General features: G+C 55.8%; 1 protein-coding gene across 1 annotated transcript; it reads right to left on the reverse strand.

Moving 5' to 3' along the window:
- Positions 1-1504: 1504 nt before the first annotated feature.
- ITGA5 (integrin subunit alpha 5) lies at positions 1505-21750 on the reverse strand. Its single transcript, XM_034646248.1, has 30 exons — positions 21341-21750; positions 15068-15198; positions 13595-13707; positions 13338-13458; positions 13078-13139; positions 12944-12989; positions 12555-12680; positions 12294-12338; positions 12108-12151; positions 10348-10404; positions 10105-10157; positions 9592-9800; positions 9116-9307; positions 8843-8888; positions 8567-8668; positions 8351-8406; positions 8069-8223; positions 7629-7766; positions 7408-7475; positions 6882-7032; positions 6705-6797; positions 6480-6559; positions 6299-6379; positions 6090-6195; positions 5724-5876; positions 4886-4972; positions 4693-4806; positions 3985-4086; positions 3268-3390; positions 1505-2612 (listed from the first exon to the last, which is right to left on the reverse strand). The coding sequence occupies exons 1-30, from the start codon at positions 21715-21717 to the stop codon at positions 2529-2531; spliced, it is 3315 nt and encodes a 1104-aa protein (XP_034502139.1). The 5' UTR covers positions 21718-21750; the 3' UTR covers positions 1505-2528.
- Between the last annotated feature and the right edge of the window lie 261 nt (positions 21751-22011).

Genomic DNA, 22011 nt, shown 5'->3' on the forward strand with positions numbered 1-22011 from the left:
GCTGGGAGATTTGGAAGGGGAAACAGACCAGAGCCTGAGAAGTACCGTTCAGGGGCAGGAAGGCAGGTGCTAGAGGCCACTGTGGCCTTTCTGAGCCCAAGGAATTCCTCTCTCATACTGTGTACCCTCAGGAGAGACCTTGTCACTCTGAGAACCAGGGGTACAGGCACTACAGACATAACCGACACCAGCCCAATACCCCGCACAGCTCACTTCCTTTCCTCATTTCCTCTTGCCCATAGTGTAAGAAATCTCAGATCTGGCCCCTGGAGTTTGGCTGAGGCCAATCCCACCCCTCCCCCAAGCAGGGGAATATGAGATTTCCTTCCTTGAGAATTCCCAGTGCCTTGTTATGCATCAGCTGCCATCCCTGGAAATACTGGGCGGCTCTTGGCCTTACTAGGTCTCTTCCTCCTTATCAGTCCCTCTTCATTTATAGGTTCTGGAAAGAAGTTCTGAGGTACAATTATCAAGAAGTCACAGATGTGAGTGTGCAGCAGCCTTGATCTCCCAGGAGAGATATGTTTAAGGTGATGCAGGCATTGCTAGGCAGAAGCCTAAGTTTATAAGAATAGCCCAGGTGATGGGGGAAAGAGGAGATGGACTTCAGGCGCTCCCTGCCCAAAATTCCCATAAATTTGTGGGCACGCTGCCCTCTGGTGGCCGAGTTCTGGTCTAGCATGACATAGCCATCTTTGTCTCCAACAATCCATTAGAATTTCAGCACCCCTCTCCTTCCTCTTGTGGCACATTAGGACTGGCTTTGAAAAGACAGAGGACCCCGAGGGGCGCTCCCTCACTTCGATTTCTCTTCAAAGACCCTAGGGCTTGTTGGTTAAGAATGAGGGCTTTCGCGGTCAGTCAAGGCTGAATCAGACTCTGCTCTGGCACTCACTGGGTGACCTTGGGAGAGTTATATAACCTCTCTGGACCTCAGTTTTCCCTTGTGTAAATGGGGTTAACTGTACCTACTTCACAGGATTAATGATAGAGAAATTAAATGAAATAACGTATGTAAACTATTTAACACCCTACCTACCACTGTACAATGAGCAATAAAAACAAAACAAAACCAAACCCTAACTGGCTTTCTTCTGATTTCATTTTGTGGTTTCTTCTCTCAAGCCATTTCATTATTCTGATTTAGAGAAGCCCAGGTGAGTCTTCTGGACCGTCTTCCCCCATCTTCAACTTGGCCCTCCCGCTTTGCATTCTTCCCTTAATGCTTAAACCCAAGGAGAAGAGATTCTTTTTCTTCTCTCTGGGAGGTGCTGGGAACCAAATCTGGTGGGGCTGGGTGATGGGCAGGAGTCAAGCCCTCCTTTCAACTCTTCCATCATCTCTTTCTTTCACCTAAGAGAAGGGAACCCAAAATGTAGTTCTACGGTTCCTGGGAGTCATACTCCTGACTCCTTAAGGAAAGAAGCTGTGAAAAACAGACATTTCCTATGCATCAAGCCATCTGGTTCCAGGATGGGTTTGCAAAGAGTGGGTAGGACACAAATTCCAGCTCTGGTCAGTGGGGGCACCGGGCCGGGTTTATTGCACTTGCAACAGAGTTTAAATAAGTCCCGGATGTCCGGAGCTGAGGTGAGGGGAGGTTGGGCAGGGGGAAAGGGGCAGCGTCAGTGCAGCTAGTAGGCAGAACCCAAATCCTGCAGGCCCAGGACAGTGGGCTCCCCTTTTTCTGGGGGACTGGGAGGGCCTGCGCCTGACCAGGCTGAGGTTCCAGATCTGTTACCAACATGGCCCCTTCAGGGTCCTGGGCAATTCCTGACTGCTTCCGAGACAGAGGTGGATTGGGCCTCCAGGCCCAGGTCTGGAACAGGCTCAGATGTAGTCCTGGATCTGCCTGGTTAGGTTACCAATGTCTGAGTCTGGGTCCCAGATCAACCCCAGGCCCCAGGTTCGATCTGGCCCCATTAGAGTTCTGAGTCTCCTTGGAGCTGGTTCTGAGCCAGCACGATCCTTGTTTGGGATCTGTCCTGAGCTGGGCCTGGGGCACCATCCACAGTTAGTGTTCCTTGTTGGCCCACCAGGGTGGGGGCTGTCCAGAGCTTCCAGGTCTCACTCCCCAGGTTCCAGGTTCTTAGCTGGGGGCTTCCTGTGGATCTCTGGCAAGACTGAGGATAGATCTTTGCAGGCTGGAGCTGGACAGGAAGTCCTGGTGGCACATCTGGCCCAGAGAACTGGGATCGGATTCCCCAAGGCTGGTTCCAAGTTGTTTTCAGGAAACTTTCTCCAAAATGCAAAGGCTACAGGGAGGCTGGGGCCTCTATCCCTGGATCTGAGTTCCCCTATCCATGAGGATGGCGTGTGTAAACGAGGGTCCTTCACAGTGCATGGGGGGAGGGGATCCCCAGCTCCTCACCTCCCGGCTCTGGCCCTTCAAGTATGTCTCTAGGCTGGGGAGAGGAGCTTCTCCCTGGCCCTCAGCACCTTCAGGAAGTGCCCAGCCCCCTCCCTGTCAGTAGACTGAGGGTGGGGGGACTGGGCCTTGAGGATTGGGAGTCTGGGATCGGGACGAGTCAGGCGTCAGAGGTGGCTGGTGGCTTGAGCTGAGCTTTTTCCATGGCGGTGCCATATGGGAGAGAGCGTTTGAAGAATCCGAGCTGATGAGGAGGTAAGGAGGGAGAGTTTAGATATTCTGGCTTCCATTTCTCCCCAGTTCTTATCCCAAGAAGAAATGAAGAGGATTCTAGTGCTTCCAATCTCCCCACTTTGCAAAAGTGGCCTAAATCCTGGCTGTTGAGCCTACCTCTCCAACAGGTCCAACGGGCCAGGAGAGCTAAAGCTCGGAGTGCTTTTGGTACACAGGGTTCTCTCACCAGTGCTGTAAAGTCGCCCCCAGTTAGGCCAGGGGTGGCAAACAGGTTTGAATTCAAGTTCTACATCTGAATGCTTAGTAGCGGCTGCCTCCTGAGAAGGATTCTGAGGCTACTACAGGGTATGGCCAATTAGTGAAGGCCGCCATTAGTTTTGGGGGGAAATGATAGCACTAATGCCACACGTTTGCCACTTGTGAGTGGCGCTGATTTGCAAGTCTAGGCGAACATCAGCTTGAGTCAAGAGACTCTTTCAAAGCTAGGGGCTGTCGAATGAAGGGCAGGATCCTACAGGCAGGGTCAGGAAGGTTTGCAAGTGGCCAGGGCAGAGGAGGGGGCGTGTGGCTGGAGAAGTGGTCTGGAGACAGCTGCTTGGGACTATGCTGGGTTACAGGCAGAGCCTGATGAGGGAGTGGCCTAGTCACCGTCGGGCGCGGCTGACCTTATAGAGGACATAGATGAGGAGGCCCAGGAGCAGGAGGCCGATGAGGACGGCTAGGATAATGATCCACAGCGGGACGCCATGGCTGCCTTCTGCCTTGGTCCACTGCACCGCCGTGGCCACCTAGGGAGCAAGTCAGGAGAGGTCACTGAAAAGCCATTAGTTCTCCCCACCCTACACTTGGCTCCCACTTGCCATCGGACCTAAACCACCTCTCACCTCCCATGTTGGGCTAATGGAAGTCTGAACTTTGAAATTTAAATTCCCAAGATGTGCATTATTATCTCTTACTTTTGGGTCTTCACACCTGCTAATTCCCTCTCCCCAGAGAATATACCTTTCCTGACTGATTAGTCTGGTAGTTCCTATTTATTCTTCAGGTCTCAGCTGAAACACCACTTCTTCCAGGCAGCCTTTCCTGACCCTGCAAGACTGAGTTTAAGTGTCCCTCTGATGTGTTCCCATAAATATCCTGGCACTTGTCACACTGTGTTCTCATTGCCCGCTAGCCTGTGAACTTCCAAGAGTGAAGATACTCTGTTCACCTTGCTTATTGTTACATTCCCCAGGACCCAGCACAGGCCCCGGCACATAGGAACGCTCAGTACATGTTTTTTACAATAACAAGGCCAGCCCCCACCCATGTCCCAGTCCTAGTGCCAGGCCCAGTACTCTGAGCCTTGGCTTCCTTGGCCCAGATCTCTGGCCCGGGTTTACCTGAAGTTCCTTTCGGGGAAGCTGCTGCGGCAGGATTCGGTAGGGCACCTTCAGGGCTTCATACACAGCATCACACTGGAGGCTAAACGGCTGGTGTTCCCGCTGTGGATAGGGAAGAGGTGCTCAGGGCAGCCCCTCTTGGGATCTAGAGGCCAGAGGGCTCCCCGTGATCTGGCTCAGGTTGTGATCTCTGCCTATTCTGGATTCATCCTCTCCTGAATATCTGTGCTCCTTATGTGAAACAACAAGTGTGTAATTAAATACTTATAACTAAATACTGTATAATTAGATGGCTACATGTTCAATAAAAAATTTTTTTGAGTCATTAATGTGGGTCAAGCACCCAGGACACTGTCTGGCCCACAGCGTTTGCTCAATACATGACTGCTCTTTACTATTCCTACATCTGCTTGTCTCTCCACTATGGATTCATCTTCCATCTCTCTGTTTTTTTATCATTCTCTGCATGCTGGTCTCCCTCCAGTTCTCCCTCCTCTGAATGGGCCTGGAGAGGGAAGCTGTCACTCCCAGTGTGGCCACTAGGTGGCATAAAGGACACAAAGCCCTGTCTAAACAAGGGTGAGGGAGGGGAGCAGGAGTGTCTGGGTCCCATTCACCAAAGGAGGCAGCTGGGGCAGTAGGGACAGGGAGGGTATGATCAGGCCAGCCTGAAGGTCAAGGGTCAGGGTGGAGGTAAGGCTCCCTCACTTGCAGGAAGGTCTTGGCCCAGACTCGGAAATGCAGTTGCAGACTTCGGCTCTCTTGCCGGTGCAGTGGCCCAAGCTCGCAACGCAGCCTGAAACACTCCACCTCGGGGCATTTCTGGGAAGAAAGAAGAGGCTTGAACCTGGAGTTCTGCCGTTCTGGTGGCTTTGAGAACCTAAGTCCCAATCTGACTTACCAGGACCTGAGGTCCTGAGGAGGCTGGGCTGCGGCCCGGAGCTTCCCGTCTTTGTAGCTGGTGGTGCTGGGAACCCTCCGGATCCAACTGGAAGAAGGAAGAGACCGTTAGCTGCCTCTCCACCTCATCACAGCATCCAAGTCAGCCAGCAGCTGGGTTCCAGAGCAGTTTCAACCCACTCTCTCTCTCTTTTTTCTAAAGATTTTATTTATTTATTTGACAGACAGAGAGAGCACAAGCAGGGGGAGTGGCAGGCAGAGGGAGAGACAGAGAAGCAGGCTCCACACTGAGCAGGGAGCTGGATGTGGGGCTCGATCCCAGGACCCTGGGATCATGACCTAAGCTGAAGGCAGACACTTAACTGACTGAGCCACCCAGGCACTCCTTCCCTTTCAATTTTAATTGTTTATTATTCCCTACTACAATGTAAGCTCCATGAGAGTGGGGACCTTGTTAGTTTTGTCCAGTGAGGTATTTCCTGAGCCTATAACAATGTTCAGTGTAGACACTCATTTACTCTAATGTTGCCAATGAGTAAACAAGCTTTAAACCAGGCATTAGGGCCCAGGGAAACAGGTCTGAAGATGGCTTCCCAGAGAAGGTGGGACAGAGATGGGCCCCAGAAGTCTGCCAGCGCAAAAAGTAAGGGAGGGATATTTCAGGCAGTGCGTAAAGGAGTCTTTTTCCCTCCCATAGCCTTGAGGTGTCTGTGGTTCTTTTGCCCCTCTTCCAGTCCTAGCTTCAGGCACATCCTTTTGGCTCTTCCAGGCGTCTGGTGACCTTCCCCAACCTCCCCAGCCATGGTCCCTCCCCCCATGCCAGTCTCCAGGCCTCTCACCTCCAGGTTCTGTGGGTTGGGGGGGTGACTGGTGGTACAGTTGCCAAGGCCCGTCACCCTGGTCATGTAGAAAAGCTGCTGACCTTCCAGGGTCCGGGGACAGCTGAGCTCCAGCACGCCCCGGCTAATGGAGCTGGGGCCCTGGTTGATGAGCTGAGGAGAGGGGGACACAACCATCCTGAGAAGGAGAGGAGGGCTTCTGCCCTGCTGAGACCCTGGGTCACCATGGCCCACTACCCCCTGCTGCATGTCTCCTATCTCAGAAGTGAAGGAGGAAATCAGTAGGTGAGGGTGAAATCCTCTCTAGCCCCTCCACTCCCAGCAGCCTGCCCTGCACCTAGCCCCCCGGCCTCTCCCATTCCTCACCTCATAGACGTGGTGGACAGCAGGGCCCACGTCTCCCTCTTCCTGAGGCTGGTCTCGGGGATGCCAGTCGCTCACTGGGAATAGCACGGCCTCAGGCTTGGAGACACTAAGGAGGAGGTGGTTTAGAGGACAGTGGAAGGGATCCTATATGCATCCTTTCCTAGAAGTGTCTCCCCTCCAGAAAGGCCCCAGTGTGCCTGGGCACTTACCCATTAAGGGAGACCTGGGCGTGAGCCTCCACTGAGAGCCGGAAGGAAACCACTTCGCTTTGTGAGTTGTTGAGATTCTTGCTGCGGACGGAGGAGAGGCTGAGGTGGTGCTGGAGCCCAGCCAGGGACAATGCCCCCCCTGCACCAGGCTCCACCCCGCTCAGTCCCATCCCCTCCCTACCTGAGAATCTGGAAGTCAAACTGGATGGTTTTCTTTGTGTCCCGGAGGTGAGGGACTGTGAACCGAAGGCCACCCCAGATCTGTGGGGCAAGGTGGGAGGACAAAGGAGCCTGTTAGACTGGGCATTTGCCCCACTCCAATCCCAGCCCCCTTCCCTATTCCACAGCTGTGCTCTGGACAGGCTGTCACTGCCCTCTCGGATCCTCTCTCCCGTGCCAGACTTACACTGGCTCCTGCCTTCATGGGGTTGCCCAGGTCACACACCAGCAGGCGGCTCTGGTTCACAGCAGAATAGTCACAGCTCAGGCTGGAGAAGTTCTGGAGGTGGGGTGGGTATAGGTAAGGTTAGGAGGCCCCTCTGGTAGGTCCCCTCCCAAGCCGAGTCCGAGAGCTCCCTCTTACCCCTGGGTTTCTGACGAGTCCGGAATACTCGGCCTCTGGAGGGGCTGTGACCCGAAGCTCGGCCTCATAGGCGCCGCCCTCACCCACATTCTGGGCGTGGAAAGTTAGATTCAGGGAGTTCTTGTCGCCCAGGTACACGTGGTTCTGCTCCCTGGAGGGGAAACACGGGGTAAGGGACATTAGGAAATTAATGCCCAAACCAGGACAATGAACCGTAATAATAATATAATAATAATAGGTACCATTTACTGAGTTCCAACTCTATGGCCAGCACTAGGCCAGATGTTTTATGTAGATTATTTCACTTAGTCCTTTCAAAAAGGCAGAGATATTGATGCTATCATTCCCACTCTACAGACGAAGAAGCTGAAGCTCAGAGAAGTTGAGTAACTTCCTAAGGTCACACAGCTTTGCTGCTATGTCCCTATTCTCTTTTTTCAGGTGCCAGGTGCTTCCAAACTCGACATGTCCTACCATGAGATCTTGGCATCTGGAATCCCCCAGCCTGACGTTGGCCTTCACTTACCCAAACACTTCCAGCTGTAGGTCTGGCACACAGATGTTGTCTTCTCCACAGTCCAGCAAGATCTGAGCCTGGGGAGCAGGATAGCCTTGAGAGGGGGAGTTCAGACCTCCTCCCGGGCCGAAGGCTCCCCCCTCCAGGGCCCTGCCCCGGGTACCCGAGGCTCTCTCCTCCCGGGTCTCATCTCTCCCCCCGGGTCTCATCTCTCCCCCACCTCTCCTCACCTTGTCCTCAATGCGGCTCTTGCTCTGGTAATGTAGGACTGGCCGGAGGCCATGGCTGTCCACAGGGGCTTGGGGGTCCAGCGAGAAGTTGAGGGCGATATGAATCGGAGAGAGCTTGTCTCGGAACTCTGACTCATTCTGGGGGGCAGGGAGAGAGTTCACTGTATCAGAGGACACCGGGGACCTAAGGGCCCCTCACATCTCTCTTTGTCCAACTCAGGGCCCTCAGGAATCCAGGCGTCCACATTTGACCATTTTCTTTGCTTCCGAGGCCCTGACAGCCTGGTTCCCAGGTCCTCAGACAGAAGGGCCCCTTTCCTCAGCCCCCAAAGTCCCAAGCCTCTCACTGGGATCTCCCCATCTCTTTTCTTTCAAGAGGGGCCCCAGTTCTATGTGACACCCTCCCCAGGCCAGTCCGGTCCCCGCCCTTGGGGCCGTACCCTGAGGTAGACCTTCATCTCTCTGCATTCCTCCCGAGCCCCATTCTGGATGAGCAGGGTCCGGGTCAGGGTCGCCTGTCTGGAGGCCAGGAACAGTGCCCGCCGCACTCCCCCCTTCTGCTTCTGCCAGTCCAACTGGAGCTCCACGGTGAAGCCTGCAGCCAGGAACAGATGTTCAGGAGAACGTGTCTCTCCCTCTAAACCTATGCAGGGAGAAGGGAGGTGCCCAAGTCCCCGCCCCCCCCATCCCAAGGCCTCAGAGATTCTCGTAGTCGCCCTCACCAATGGAGTCAGGAACGTGTTTTCCAGAAGCATTGAGGCAGAAGCTAAGGTTGATGCTGGAGGAAGACCAAGAGGAAAGCTGGTGTAGCCAACGAGCTGGCATCCTATCCCCCAGCTACCTCCCAGGCAGACCAAGACTGGGACACCCGCATTTGTCCCCTACCACAGACCTGGTTTCTCTGCCCACTCCCTGTCATCGCCCGGGCCCCAGCTCACCAAGCCACAGGGTTCCCCTCCAAGCTGCAGCTGCGCTCCTCTGGGTTGAACATGGCAGGGAAGATGGTGAGGGAGGCACTGGTAGAGACAATGGGGCGGCCCCTGCCAAGAGTGGATATGGGGTCAACAGAACTGAGACTTCTCTGGAATCAGGGCACAGGAAGCTGATGCGCAAGCCCCAGGAAGCCAGTGTCCTTTGCACGCTTGCCCAACCTCAGCCCTATTGAGAAATTCCCCAGTTCCCACTTTTTCCAGGCCGCCCCCTCGAATTCATACCTGTACACCACAGCCTTGTCCACACCGAAGGACCCCACAATCAGATCTGCAAGAAGTCAAGAAACTACCCCTTACAGCAAGCCCCAAATCAAGATCCTTCCTTCCTAACCCTCTTCTATGTCATTGCTCAAAGGAGGCCCAAGTGAGGGGACAGCACCATCTGGTGGCATTATTCTACAACTGTACCCAGGAGCTCAGGAAAGTGCAGAGGAGGGGGGAGGGGTCTGTGGCCTAGAGAATTCTGAGGTGAAAGAGGCCTCAGCCACCACTCACCAGGGTATCCATTGCCATCCAGGTCTCGGCCTCCTCGAAGCGCAGAACCAAAGAAGTCCGGCGTGTGGCCAGCTGCCCACAGGGGCAGCAGAACCTGGGATGGCTTAGAGCCCAGCCCCCCGGAACCCCCAGGGAATATAAACACCACTCCCTGCTGGGTCTCTCCACCGAAGGGAGCTCCAATGGCTACATCTGCAAGACACACAACACACACCAGTCAGGAGGCCGGGAATCCAGGAGTCTGAATGTCTACCACCAGATCCCAGAACCCAGGATCCTCTTTTTCCCCATCTGTCATTCCCAGTTTTCTAATCTCTTCAACTCCCAAGACGGAGACATAGGGATTAGAGTTTACACAGCCTCTCTGGGGAGTCACTGGGGGTCTGGGTATCTTAGCTGACAGCCACTGTCTCCTCAGATTCCTTCTGACTCCGGCCCCAGACTCCTCCTCCGCTCCTTGTGCCCATGGCACTTACCATTGTAGCCATCCTGGTCCAGGTCCCCCAGGGGGGTCAGGGAGCTGCCAAATCGGCCAAACTCATCATAGCCGGTGAGGGTCAGGGTGGGTGTGGGCTCCATGCCAGCCGGGTGCTGCAGGTAGACGTACACCCTGCCCACCTCCTGAGGCCGCCCATCCGGGGTCCGCTCCATGAGCAGAGGAGCCCCCACCAGCAAGTCATCCAGCCTGAGGGGAGGGGGAAAACCCAGGTGTCCTGACCCCCTGCCTTGCCACCTCCCCTCCCCGGTCCCGCTGCCAGGAAATCCCAGGCATCCTGGATCCCAGGCTCCCTCCCACCCGAGGGAGATGCCTTGAGGTCTTTAGCTCTCAGCTCTCTCCTTGCTCCTGAGCAAGGGGAAGGCAGGCACTGGGGGAGAATCCAGAGAAAAAGCCTGGAGAAAAACTCCGCTTGCGTTTTTCTGTCTCACTCCCACTCTTCAGTCCTGGATCTGGGAAGGGCATCGCACCGTGCCCCTTTCCCACCACTCACCCGTCCCCGTTGATGTCTGTGGCAGCCACTGCATAGCCGAAGTAGGAGGCCATCTGAGGTGGGGGTCAACAAAGGGGCAGCTTTGGGTCAGCACTAGGGGGGTCACGCGACAGGATCAACAGGGACTGTGGGGGGAGGTCAGAGACTCCAGGGAGCCCGAGAAGTTGGGCTGAGCTTACTGGATTAGGGCTAGGACTTGTTGGCAGAGGGCCAAGCTGGGCTGTGTTGGGGGGGTGTCCTCACCTGTTCCCCTGAGAAGTTGTAGAGGGATCGGATATCTGAGCCATTAAGGATGGTGACCTGGGGACGACGAAATACACCCATTGGTCCTGGACTCCCAGACCATCCCATGGGTGGAGGACAAATGGGTATGGGATTCCCCGGGGGGAGGCATTTGTTAGAGACACCACTTGTCTCCTAATTCCCTCCAGACTTTGCTCTCACGTTCCCACCTCTAGGCTAGGTAGCTCCATTACAAGGCGGCTTCGCTAGTTTTCTCCATATCACTGGTCAACTACAGACGGATTTTATATTTGTCTGTCTGTTGTCCATCTCCACCCACCAGGATGTAAGATCAGTGGGGGCAGGAGTTTGGGTTTGTTCTTTGCTTTCTCCCCGGAGCCTGAAGCAGCACTTGGTGAGCACGAGACAATAACCATTAGTTGAATGATGAACGCACGCTGAGACCTCAGTCATTCCTCAACCCCCAGCCCTCCCAAACCACCAGCCCCCTTAGTGACTGGCCCTTGACTCCTTGCCCTCTTCCCCACTCTCACTGCCCCTTACTGTGGTGGGAGTCCTCTCCCAGCACTGCTAGCTGGCCCCCTGCTGGCACCCTGCCTCCAGGGCAGCAGATGAACTGATGGTCCCAGAGTGGATCCAGGAGGCACACTTCTGGCTTGGAAATCCACAACAATTCCCTGCAGCCATTGCCCAAATTCTCAACTTCTTGCCTGGTCCTCTGAGGCCCTGGGGAATCTGGCTCCAACCTATCTGTTTTTCCTCAACCTTTCCTTACTCTCTTCATCCTTAATCAGACCACGAGTCTGCTACAATGGCCTTTCTTTTCCTTTTCTTCCATGCTTTTCATGCTCCTGTCCCAGATGCCCTCTTGGCTCATCTCCACGGATCCTTCATAGAACCTTCTCTGGTCCGTTCCTGCCCTAAAAAGAGGTTACTCCTTCCCCTAAACTGCTATAACCTCTTACCCACCTTTCTGAAATTTATCATAGTGCAGAAAGAAGGCTGACTTTGGAATAAGACAGATCTGGTTTTAAATCTTTCTCCAGCCACTTACTAACTGGGTGATCTTAAACCACTTGCCTGGTCTCAGAGCCTCAGCTTTTTCTCATGTGGAAAATGTGCATGGTACTATCTAGCCCCATAAGCTTTTGTTGTGAAGAACTGATACCATGAGCGGGCAGAGCCTGCTGCCCCAGGGGCTTGGGAATAGTTGCTGCCCTGAGATTACAGCCGCACCTGTCCCTTATCTCACATCCCCCATTAGAAGCACCTTATGAGAGGGGGTACAGTGTCTTATACATCTCCTCATCTCTTACCTTGCCTCAATAAGCGTTGTTAATTGAATGAACTCCTATGGCGTTCTTATCTATGTCCTTTTTAAAGCACTTGTCACGGGCTAATAATAACAGCTACCAGTTGTACGCTGCCTAAGAGTTCACCAAGCGCTGTCACTGGCATTATCTCACTGCAGCCTTACAAGAGCCTTGTGAGGTCAGAACTATTATTATCCCATTATACAGAGAAGAATGAGGCTCAGAGAGGCTAAGTAGGTTTAAGGATTTTATGGAAGGAAGTAGGGTATGACTAAATAACAGAATGATTCATCCAGAATAAGCGTCACTACCTGAACCCAGGTCTGCCTCCAGAGCCCGTGTTCTGATCCATTCTTTGAACCCTCACAAACTGCCATGCATAGTTCTTTGTGATTAGCTAGGGGAGGGGAAGGAAAGGGAGGGAGGGAGGGTCAAGCCGCGTCTTACATAACCATAGGTGAGGTTCCCTTTGGGCACGCCAGCAACAAAGTCTGCAAAGAGAAGAGAAAGTTGTGGGCTAAAGGTGCGGAAAGGAGAATCAGACAACGAATGGGGTCTCAGCTCCTGTGGCTCCAGGTCCTGGGTCTGCTCCATCCATCCCCTCCCTTGGCCCCAGCCTGGGGACACACTCACCTTCTGTGTCGTCACCACTGAATTCGCCCACAGCCACAGAGTATCCTGGGGGACACGATGAGTGGATATTAGTGGGGACCCCTCTGCTGTGGCCCATCCCCCAGTTCCTTCCCCACCCCTACAGGGCCTTCATAGGTAGCCTGCACACAAGTATGGAGGAGGAACTGGGGCTGCCTGAGTGGGAGAAGAGAAGTGGGGGGAGTCGGGGCAACAGTCCCTGAGGTTCTCCCCCTGTGGTTCCCTCCCCAGCTGCTCGCTCACCCAGGTAGCTGTCATCGTAGATGGAACTGGCCTGGCGGGTCTGCAGCTGCCCCTGCACCAGGTTGATCAGGTATTCAGGGTAGTAGGATTCTGCAATCTGTTCCTGGGTGGCAGACAGGATCTGGCCTGGGGAAGGCACGAGGAGTTGGGTGGATGGAGGAGGGGGTGGCGGGGAAGGGGGCCACTGGGAGCCGACGGGGTGGCGCTGCAGAAATCTGGTTCAGGGAAGGGAAGCTTGTGGAGGGTGGTGGAAAAGGATATATACATCTCGAGAAAGGGAGAGGAGATTCGGGACAGGGGCAGGAGCGGGAAGGACGGTGACCTGAGGCGGGAAGAGGGACGAGAAGCTGTGTGCCAGGGGACGAAGGGACAGCAGAGGAAGGACTTACCTTGCCAGAAATAGCTCCCTGGTCCACCCAGGACCACACGTCCAGTCTGTAGGGGGAAGGAGAGGAGTCCACATCTGGTCCTGACCCCTGTGTGACACGACCCGCGGCCACTTCCCTCCCAGACACCCTCTCACCTTGGTGAACTCAGCACTGAAGCCGCCTTGGCAGTAACCCTGTCCTGCTGCCCAGCTGAAATCTGTGAGGGGAGAAGGGGGTGGGAAGGAGCCCGGCACAGACGGGACTCGCAGGAAAGAAGAGAGAGCTTGGGGAGGGAGGGAGCTGGGGGCACCAGAGAAAGGACCTCGCTGGACCCACGGGATCAGAAGGGCTAACTGGGGGCGGCGGGGACTCACAGAGAGAAGGCAGACACGGGGGCATGCCCGGCCCGCCCTACCTGAGCGGCAAGGCGCGTACTCCAGAATCCGGGTGAAGTTGTCTGCGGAGAGGTAGCAGGTGCCCACGGGGTCGCTCAGCGGCTCCTTCTCCGTGCGCCAGCTATACAGAGGAGCACAGGCCTGGCGGGGCCGGGAGGACGGGGCTTCAGGCCAGTCCGATGGGGGCCTCCCCTCTCTCCCTCAGGCCTGCGCTCCACTGTATTCAACCCCTGCCCGTCCCCTAGTCACCACACCACCGAGCCCGCTGCGCCCTCACCAAGATGGAGGAGCCGTGGGCTCGGACTGTCGCTCCGAACCACTGCAAGGACTTGTACTCCACAGGCTCCTCTCCCTCTGGGCCGGACGCTAACGACTCCAGGACCCGAGAGCCTTGGAGAAGTGAGAAGAGGGGGTCATGCCGGGCTGTGGACGGCTGAGACCTCGAGTGGCCCCCACCCTCAGCCCGGGAGCGCCCAGGCACTTGCAAATCCTGAGCCCCACGTCTCACTGAGAGGAGTGGGGAAGGGTCTTCAGAGTCTGCTTTGTGCAGCCTGACTCACCCCTTCCCCAGACACATGTGCGCGCGCACACGCACACAGACAGACACACACACACACGTGTACACAGAACCTAGGCTTTCTAGAGTTGCCCCCCCCCCCCCGCGTCTCCGTACCCGGCTGGACCAGGGGTGCCTGCGGTAAGGTGCAGGCCCGAAGGTGGTGGGGGAGGAAGGCTATTTCCCTCGAGGGCAGTCCTCTGGCTCCCCGTATCCGTACTGGGGTCTGTGTCTCTAAGGGCACCTTGGTCCATCCCCTTTCTCGTCCGGGTCTCTGTCCCCTTACGTCTTTGTCTCTCTCTTTCCCTTCATCTGTCTGTCTATCTCTCCAAGCCTTAGCCCTGCCTCTACAGGACAATTTTTTTCTTTCCTTTGATTCTCATCTGTCTTTCAGGTTAAAAAAAAAAAGTCAAGCCTGTTTCATAACCTTCTCCTTGCCCCTGCCATTGTCTCCATCTTTTTATCTCTCCTCTTTTTGTCCCCTCACCCCAGTCTTTACCTCTGGAGCCAGGCTGTTCAAGTTCATGTCCCGGCTCCACCACATACTAGCTGCACGGCCTTGGACAAGTTACTTAACCTCCGTTTCCCCATCTATGAAATGGGGATAGTACCTCACCCCGGGGGTGAAAAGATTACTCGAGTTAAAGTGTGCAAAGTGCGCCCAACAGCCAGCAAGCACTTTGGAAGCGTCAGCTGTTACTTCTCTCTCTCCTCTGGCTCCCTGCGCCTCGCCCCCCCCACCACTGCATGTACTCCAGGCCCGCGAGGGCAGTGGTTTCATCGCGTTCCGGTCCCCGCAGCATGGCCACAGTGCCTGGCATGCACGGTCACTGAGTCAGTGCTTCGTCGGATGAACTGAAAAGTCTGTGGGACTCTCCCTGTCTTTGTCTGTGTTGCTGCCCCGGCCTCCCAGAGTTGTGGGTGATTCAGGGGAAATGAGAGCCACATGTTTCTGAATCATGCCCGCCCTCCTTGGGCTGGGCTGGACTGGGAACGTGGTATGAGTGCCACGGGGAGCCGCTGCACCGCAGCTCCACGGAGCTGAGCCCCCGCGCGCCAGAGCGCTGGGACAGCACGTGGCCACCGAGCGGGGCAGGCTCCACCCCTCGCTCCGGGCGCCGCTCGGCCCGCGCCCAAGCTGCAGTCCCACCCCCAGGCCCTTTCTGAGCTTCCCCGCCTACCCAAGGGGGTTACCTTTACTGTCAAATTCAATGGGTGTGCAGTGTACCGGGCTGGCGCCCCAGGGACAGAGGTAGACGGCACCACCCTGCAGCACTCCTGGCTGGCTGGTGTTAGCCTTGGGCGCTCCCACCAGCACGCTGACCCTGCGGAGGGGAAAGGAGAGGCGTTCAGAGGGACTCCTAGCTCTCCTCCAGTCTCCCCAGGCCTCTGGGCCAGGGGTGGCTGGGGGTGGGGTAGATGCCCCCTGGGTTGTATTTATATCTCAGAAGATGCCACAGATGCCAGAGGCACAGGCTGGAGTCAGGTGGTCCCCATGTGCCGCTGTCACTAACACAACCACGCCCCTCCACCACCTTCCCTTGTTATTAGAGAGAGGAGGAACCAGAGTCAGTTCCAGGAAGGGAACGGGGGCCGGAGGGCCTGTACCCCAGCTTCTCCATCTCCCCCATGGATCTGTCAGGATTGGATACGCAGCCCCTGGAGCTCCAGGGTCCTCCCACCTAGTCTCTACCCTCCCGTCCCAAGCCAAAGCCCTTCTCCGGGCCAAGACCCAGGCATCCGGCTGCCCAGCCTTGGGGCGTGTAGGAGGAAAATGTGAGTCTTGGAAATCAGTCAGTAGAAGTGGAGAGAAGAGCTTGGAGGATGGTGAAGACAGATTCTCCTGGGCCTGCCTGCCCCTGGGCTCTGGGGAAGACCTCCCCATCTTGGCTAGGTTTCTGCTCAACCCCAGAACCCCTTTCCCACACACCATCCCTACAAGTCTGAATTCAGATCTTGCTCTGCTGGGTCTTGATTCTGAACACGGTGCTTTGAGACAATGAGGAGAAAGTTGCCTTTGCCGGGGGGGTCCTATGTCACGGGTGGTCATGGTTAAGGTCCTGGGCAATCTCTCCTGCTTTTGGCTCTGCCTCTATCTGCCTCTACCACAGGCTTCGAGGTCTCCTGGCTCCAAGGCCTCCGTGCAGCCATCAGCCCTGCTGGTTTCCTCCTTCAGGGTCTCCCACAATGACCGCATCTGGCAGCCCGGGGCAACTGGACCCAGTCCCTGGGGTCAGCAGCGTCTCTGCCAGCTTGGCCTCTATTCTCCTGTATCCGCTGTGGCACTGCACCTCAGTCTCTGTCCCTTTGCCCCTGTGACTCCTTGCCTTCTTCGTTTTGGTTTTTTGAGTCCTCTGTCTCTCTCTCGATCTCAGATCCTGGGCTTTTCCATCTCTACTGGTTTCTGGCCTCTTTCAGCTTTCAACATTCCCAGTACTATCTCTTCCCTGATATTTGGGTATGTTCCCTAGCCTTCCTTACCAGGAAAGAGCCCAAGTGGGTAAGTATGGTAGAGGTCTCGAAAGCTAGGGGTGTCTTCCCAGAGGACCAGGTGGGGCAGGGGTGAGAGGCATGGGGTTCAAGAGGAACAGGGGATGGGGCTACCAAGGAGGCAGGGCCACGGGACTGCCGTGGGGAGTGTGGAGTGGGCAGGGAGGGCGGGAGGATGAGAAGAGAGGAGGGAGAAGGCAGGGTCCAGAGGAATAGGAGGGGGCCAGGGAGGGAGAGTTCCTGGAGTGAAGGGGGGTGGGGTGCGAGCCCTGGTTACCCTGGGGACAGGAAATGTTTACTGCCTGTGGCTTCCTGTCTGTTTCCAACCTCTCACTTCTCCGTTTGTCTCCCACCCGCCGGGCCCCACCCCTCTCACTCAGGCATTACATCTAGTTGGGGGGTGGGAGCTGGCTACTTGGAAGGTACAGTGACCCAGTCAATTGCCAGGCCCAATGTGTGAGGCTGGTCGGGGGGCAGAGGTCGCACTGTTCCAGGACTGTGTGAGGAGAGAGGGGTGCAAGCCTCCCTCAGCAGGCGCAGCCCCAGAGAATAGCTGTGGTACAGGAGGCAGTGAAAAGAGCACTGGACTAGGAGTCAAGAGCTCTGGGTCTGGCACCAGCTCAGTGTGGACTTGGGCAATACCCTTTCCCTCTCTCTCTAGGTGAAGAGGTTGAACAGTTTAACTGAAAGTCTCCTGAAGCTCCGATATTCCATTTCCAGGAGAGCACCGGGTGGCAGCCAAGTTTTCCAACACCCTCTGCTCTTGATGAGGACCTGAGCCTAGGACGGCTTGGAGAAGCAGCTTGGAGTCTGGCTGGGCTGGAAGGTGACAGGGGCCTTACAAAGCCTTACAAAGCCTATGAAGCCCACAGGCTCATGGGCGGGGGGGGGGGTATACGTTGTGGCTGTGTGAGAGTTCAGGAGATCTGGCATACAGGCAAGGGACACAGACTCGGACCCCCACCTGTGACTTACACCTGTGCGTGCAGTGGCCTTTGCATTCCAGTAAATAGCGCCCTCCCCCATGTGCCAAGCAAAGTGCCTGGTGTGAGAGCAGCCCCGTCACCTAGCTTATCCTTGTTCCCCCATTCCTAGTTCTTGCTTCCTAAATCCCGCGGCAGTTGGGCTCTTCTGGGGATCCACAAAGGTAACGATGGAGGGTCCTTGGGCTATTTTCAATATTTCAGAAAGTCTAATGGAAATCGTGCATTCACCTGATAAGGTGGCTGGGCTAATTAAAACCTCAAGTGTATTTGCTTTTGGCTAAGATTATATCAACATTTGGAGAGGCTGGTTTTCATGTATTGGTCAGAAGCTCTGACTGGCAGCTATAGCTGTCTTCTTGTTCTTTTAGCTGATAAAAAACAGGAAAAAGGAATTAATTATGCCTTACTAAAAGCAATTTGGCAGATAAACTCTTCTAAAATGTAGAGTTCATGGGAAGAAAGAATTGCCATAATTACTTTTGAAGTCTCAGCTCCCCGAAATTCTAGAATTGGCTCGTGGAGACACAGGCTACTACAGCTGCGAGGCGCCACAGACAGCAGCCACTGGTTCGGAGACTGTCCTGTAGACGCCTCAGGCTGCCACATGGAGTTTGGGGAGGCCAGTTGGGTCCCGACAGTCCTCCCCATCTTCTTTTAGGGCAAGCTCTTTTCCCTTTTTATATAGAATGCCCTGGTAAGATAGTGTCTGAATTTAAACAAAAACAAAGGAAATAAAGGAAAAGCTTTAATTAAAAAATTGTTGACTTAGTCCCATGTTCTCATTTTACAGATGGGAAAACTAAGTCCCAGAGAGGTTAAGTAACATGTCCAAGGTCACTCATAATCCTTCCTGACACAAGGACCAGAAGTGAAGAATCCTTTTTCCTAGGCCAACATTCTGGTTTATCCTGTTGCCAACGTACCCCCTTCTCTCCCCTCTATTATCTCCCCAGCCAGGCTTCTGATTAACCACGTTCCTGTTCAATACATGGTTACTGTTTGACTCTGTTGGCCTGGCAAGGTCGGGGGTGGGGAGTAGCAAGTGGACCAGGGCCCAGCTCCGGCAGGTCCTACAGTCGCCCTGGCCAGGCCAGAGGAGGACATCTAGATCCCCCAGTGTATTCCCAAGAGATATGCCCAGCTGGCTGGCGAGGAAGAGTTGTTCTACTTGGGGCAGTGCCGGTACCAGAAGAGAAGAAGGAGCTGGGCGAAGAAGGCTGGGCACCTTTCCAGCTTGTGACCTGGGCCAAGTCACTTCTCTCCAAGCTCTGGAGTCTCTCCCCATAAAATGATGGGTTGCCCTTGAATGGTCCCTGAGCCAATTTCGATGATTCCTGAAGTTTCAGCTTGTATGTATGTACATAAAACAGCACAATAGTGTTTCCTGTATCTAATGCAAGGATTTCTGTTAACAATCCAATGGAAAAATTGATATGACAGTGCTAAGGAATGCGAGGGACCATTATTACTATCACTACTATAAACAAATACTAGAAGCAAGTAAGAAATGGGGAAAAAGTCAGACAAAGAACCAGGTGATATCCAGGGAGGAGAAAACCAGAAATAGAAAAGAGTTATCCTGGAAAAATCAAGCCTCCCATGTGCTGATCAGCTTCTATGGACCAGGTGCTTTTCGTATATATTGTCTCACTTAGTCCTCAGAACAGCCTCAGAAATTGGGTGTCTGATTTTCACGAAACACCACAAAACACAGAGCAAAAATAACTCACCCCAGGTTACACAGAGAACAAGTGGTGGGGCCAGGATGCACCCCCCCAGCACTGTCTGACTCAAAGCGTGGCCCTTTCTTACCATGTAACCCATCTCAGGCTCACCCTGCCCTTTGATGCTGTCTCCGGGCCCCTGTGGGAGCTGTTGCAGGGACAACAAGAACACTGAGGTCTGCCCTCTCCGGCGATGGCCCCTAGGTCGGGGAGCTGTGTTTGTCCCCTGTGCACAGGAGGGGGCTGAAGGCCCAGCTGTGGTGGAAGGGAGGTCACTGGGGAGGTGGACTGTTCAGAGTCCTACTCTAAGGGTGTATTGTAGGAGAAAATGAGAGGGGAGGAGTGCAAGCTGGACACCTGGGTTCTCTTGGGAGGGGAGGTGAGCAGAGGGGGAGGAGGAGGGATGAGAAGGCTGGGTCCTGGTTTAGAAGACTGCTTTAGGGACTGTAGGATCGGCCCAGGGGCCAGACACCTAGGGAATGGGAGTGTATGAAAGTCCAGATGTTGTAAAGGAGTCTTTTAAAAGGGAGATGACATTTTAGCTAGGTGGGGGTGGGAGTGGGCTATGAGGAAGGTTAAGAGCCAGACCACTGGATTTACCCTGATAAGGGGGGAAGATCCCATCCCCTCCCTGTCTCCCTCTTCTCTACTCCATTAGGGTTGTGGTAAGCAGTTTGAGGGGGCCTGGGGGAGGCCAGGCCTGGCAGAGGCTCCAGGCCAGGGTGATGCAATGGGGTTTGGGCAGGAGGCCAGGGGGGTGGGGTGGGGGTTGGGTGGGGACCTTGAATAGCGCAGAACCAACAGCTGGGGCCTAACCATCTTTCTTTTTTCCCATTCCAGACAAAGGAGAAAATTGCCCCCCCCCCATTGAATTAGCTAGATTAACCCCTTTTCTCCAAAAACTAAAGAAAATGAGTAGAGCTAAATTAACTGTAACATGTATAAAAACAGCTCACCTCTGACAGAGGTCCTACCAAACCCCGAGACACTATGGGTTGGGGTGGTGGTGGTCGGGACTAGTGGGAAGCTCAGAGCCCAGAGACGGAGGAGAAGGAGGATTTCCCAGTTACTGTGGAGGATCAAGAATCTGGCAGCTGGGAGTCCCTGGCTTGGCCCAGGGGCAGCTACCTTCTCCTCTTGCTTCCCAACCCCCCACATTTAAACAAACACCCTTGTTCCAATGTTGCTGCAGCTCTAACTCCGGTTTCCCCAAGTCTGTGGACTCCCCATTATCCAGGCACTCAGGGTCCGGACGGCTTGTCACCCTGCTGAGATGGGAATGAGGACCCTCCTTTGAGACTTCCCCAGTCCTCGATGTCCTATGTTATGACGCTCTTGGGCCCAGCAAGCCCTCGTCTCCCCAGCTTCCGACCCCAGCCCTTGAGTCCGGTCTCAGTTCAGCTCCAGCCGACAAGCTACAGGAAATCGGCATTTCTCTTCCTCCCAAGAGCTAGAGGAAGAGGGAAACCGCCCACCCCCCTTCACGCGCGCACACACACCCCTCCCGACACATCCGAGCACCCGCCCTTGGCCAAGCCCGCCCTAGCGCCGGAGCCCCCGGGGCCAGGGTCCCGGGACTCTCCCCAAGTTCCCGGGTCCCGTCGTCCGAACGGAGATTGGGGGTGGAGGGCGGAGTAGGAGCCCAAGGAGAAAGGGGAGGGAGCCGCCATCCCCCTCCCGGGTCTTTCCCAGTCTGAGCGGAGGGGGGAGGGGAAAATGAGGCTGGTCCCCATTTAACCTCTGGACCTCCTCAGTCCCCGACTCCCCTCTTGCTATACACAGCTCACTCTGCTTCGACCCGTCTTCCCTCCGCACAACGGCCCTCAGGGGTCCCGAGGTCCCCCAGCGCTCCAAAAAGCCCTTCCCGGCCTCCGCGCCCCCTCTCCGCCAGCATCCGCCTCGGGTCCCGGCAGCTTACAGATCTCAACCGGAGACCCGCTGCTCTCGGCTCGCGCGTCCCCCTTTCCCTTGGCCCCGAGACCCTTGCCCAGACCTCTCCAGCTTCCAGCTTCGTGTCCTCTCCCCACCGCACACACGTCTCCCCACTGATCTCAAACTCCAAGCGCCCGGCTCCGCGCCGGCCACTGTCCCCTCCCTACTCCCGCGCGGGCCCCCAACTCTAGCGCGGGCCCCCAACTCCAGCCCTAGTCCTTCCAAACTCCGCCTCTCAAACTCAAGCCTTGGTCCCCTCCATACTCCAGCCGCGCCCCCAGGCTCCAGTCCCCAGCCCCCCACCCCCCACCCCGCCGCCAGCCCTCCTCACTCACCCGTCTGTTCCCGGCCGGTAAAACTCCACCGAGAAGCCGAAGAAGGAGCCCGGGGGCCCAGAGAGTCCAGCTGGGGCCTCGGCGTCCAAATTGAAGCCCCCGACCCTGGGTGGCGGCGGCAGCAGGAGCAGCAGCGGCGGCAGCAACAGCAGCGGCAGCGGGGGGCGGCGCCGGGGGCCCCAGCGCAGTTGCACGGCGTGGAGCGAGAACCCTGGTGCCCGGCTCCCCATAGCGCCCGCTCTTCCCTGTCCTGGGGCCACCGACCCGGAGCCGCTTCCTAAACCTCCCAGAGGCGAATGACTCAACGCGGGGAGGAGTTTGCCAAACTCCCGGCTGAGCCCTCGCCCCGCCTGCCGGGGGGGCTGGCGGGGGGGCATTCCTGGGTCCTTGGAACGCTGAGCCCGCGCCCCCCACCCCGAAGGGGCGTGGGGGGGGCCGCACCTCTCCACTCTCCTCTCCCTAGCCCCAGCTGGAGGCCGGTTGTCTGGACTGGGTCAGACTGGGCGGGTTGGGCTCTTCCCCCTCCTTCCCTCTGCTTTCCCCTCCTTCCTCCCCCTCCTTTCCAGATGTACAACGTAAACGCTCGGAAAAGGAGTCGGAAAAAGGGAGCGGAGAATTTCCTAATGAGGAAAGGAATCACCTCTGGAGGGAGGAGGGAGCCTGTGTATGTG

This window comes from Ailuropoda melanoleuca, chromosome 16 (genome assembly GCF_002007445.2).
Source record: "Ailuropoda melanoleuca isolate Jingjing chromosome 16, ASM200744v2, whole genome shotgun sequence".
Classification (NCBI taxonomy): domain Eukaryota; kingdom Metazoa; phylum Chordata; class Mammalia; order Carnivora; family Ursidae; genus Ailuropoda; species Ailuropoda melanoleuca.

Bases quoted from the DNA above. Each gene is read 5' to 3' on its own strand.
- ITGA5 (XM_034646248.1), bottom strand. From the start codon at position 21,717: ATGCCCCCCCGCCAGCCCCCCCGGCAGGCGGGGCGAGGGCTCAGCCGG. The intron at 12,990-13,077 runs GTGAGAGGGTGT...TTCCCCCTACAG, and splicing joins TCAGTGCTGAGTTCACCAAG to ACTGGACGTGTGGTCCTGGG. The intron at 8,407-8,566 runs GTGAGCTGGGGC...GTCTTCCTCCAG, and splicing joins GAGGGGAACCCTGTGGCTTG to CATCAACCTTAGCTTCTGCC.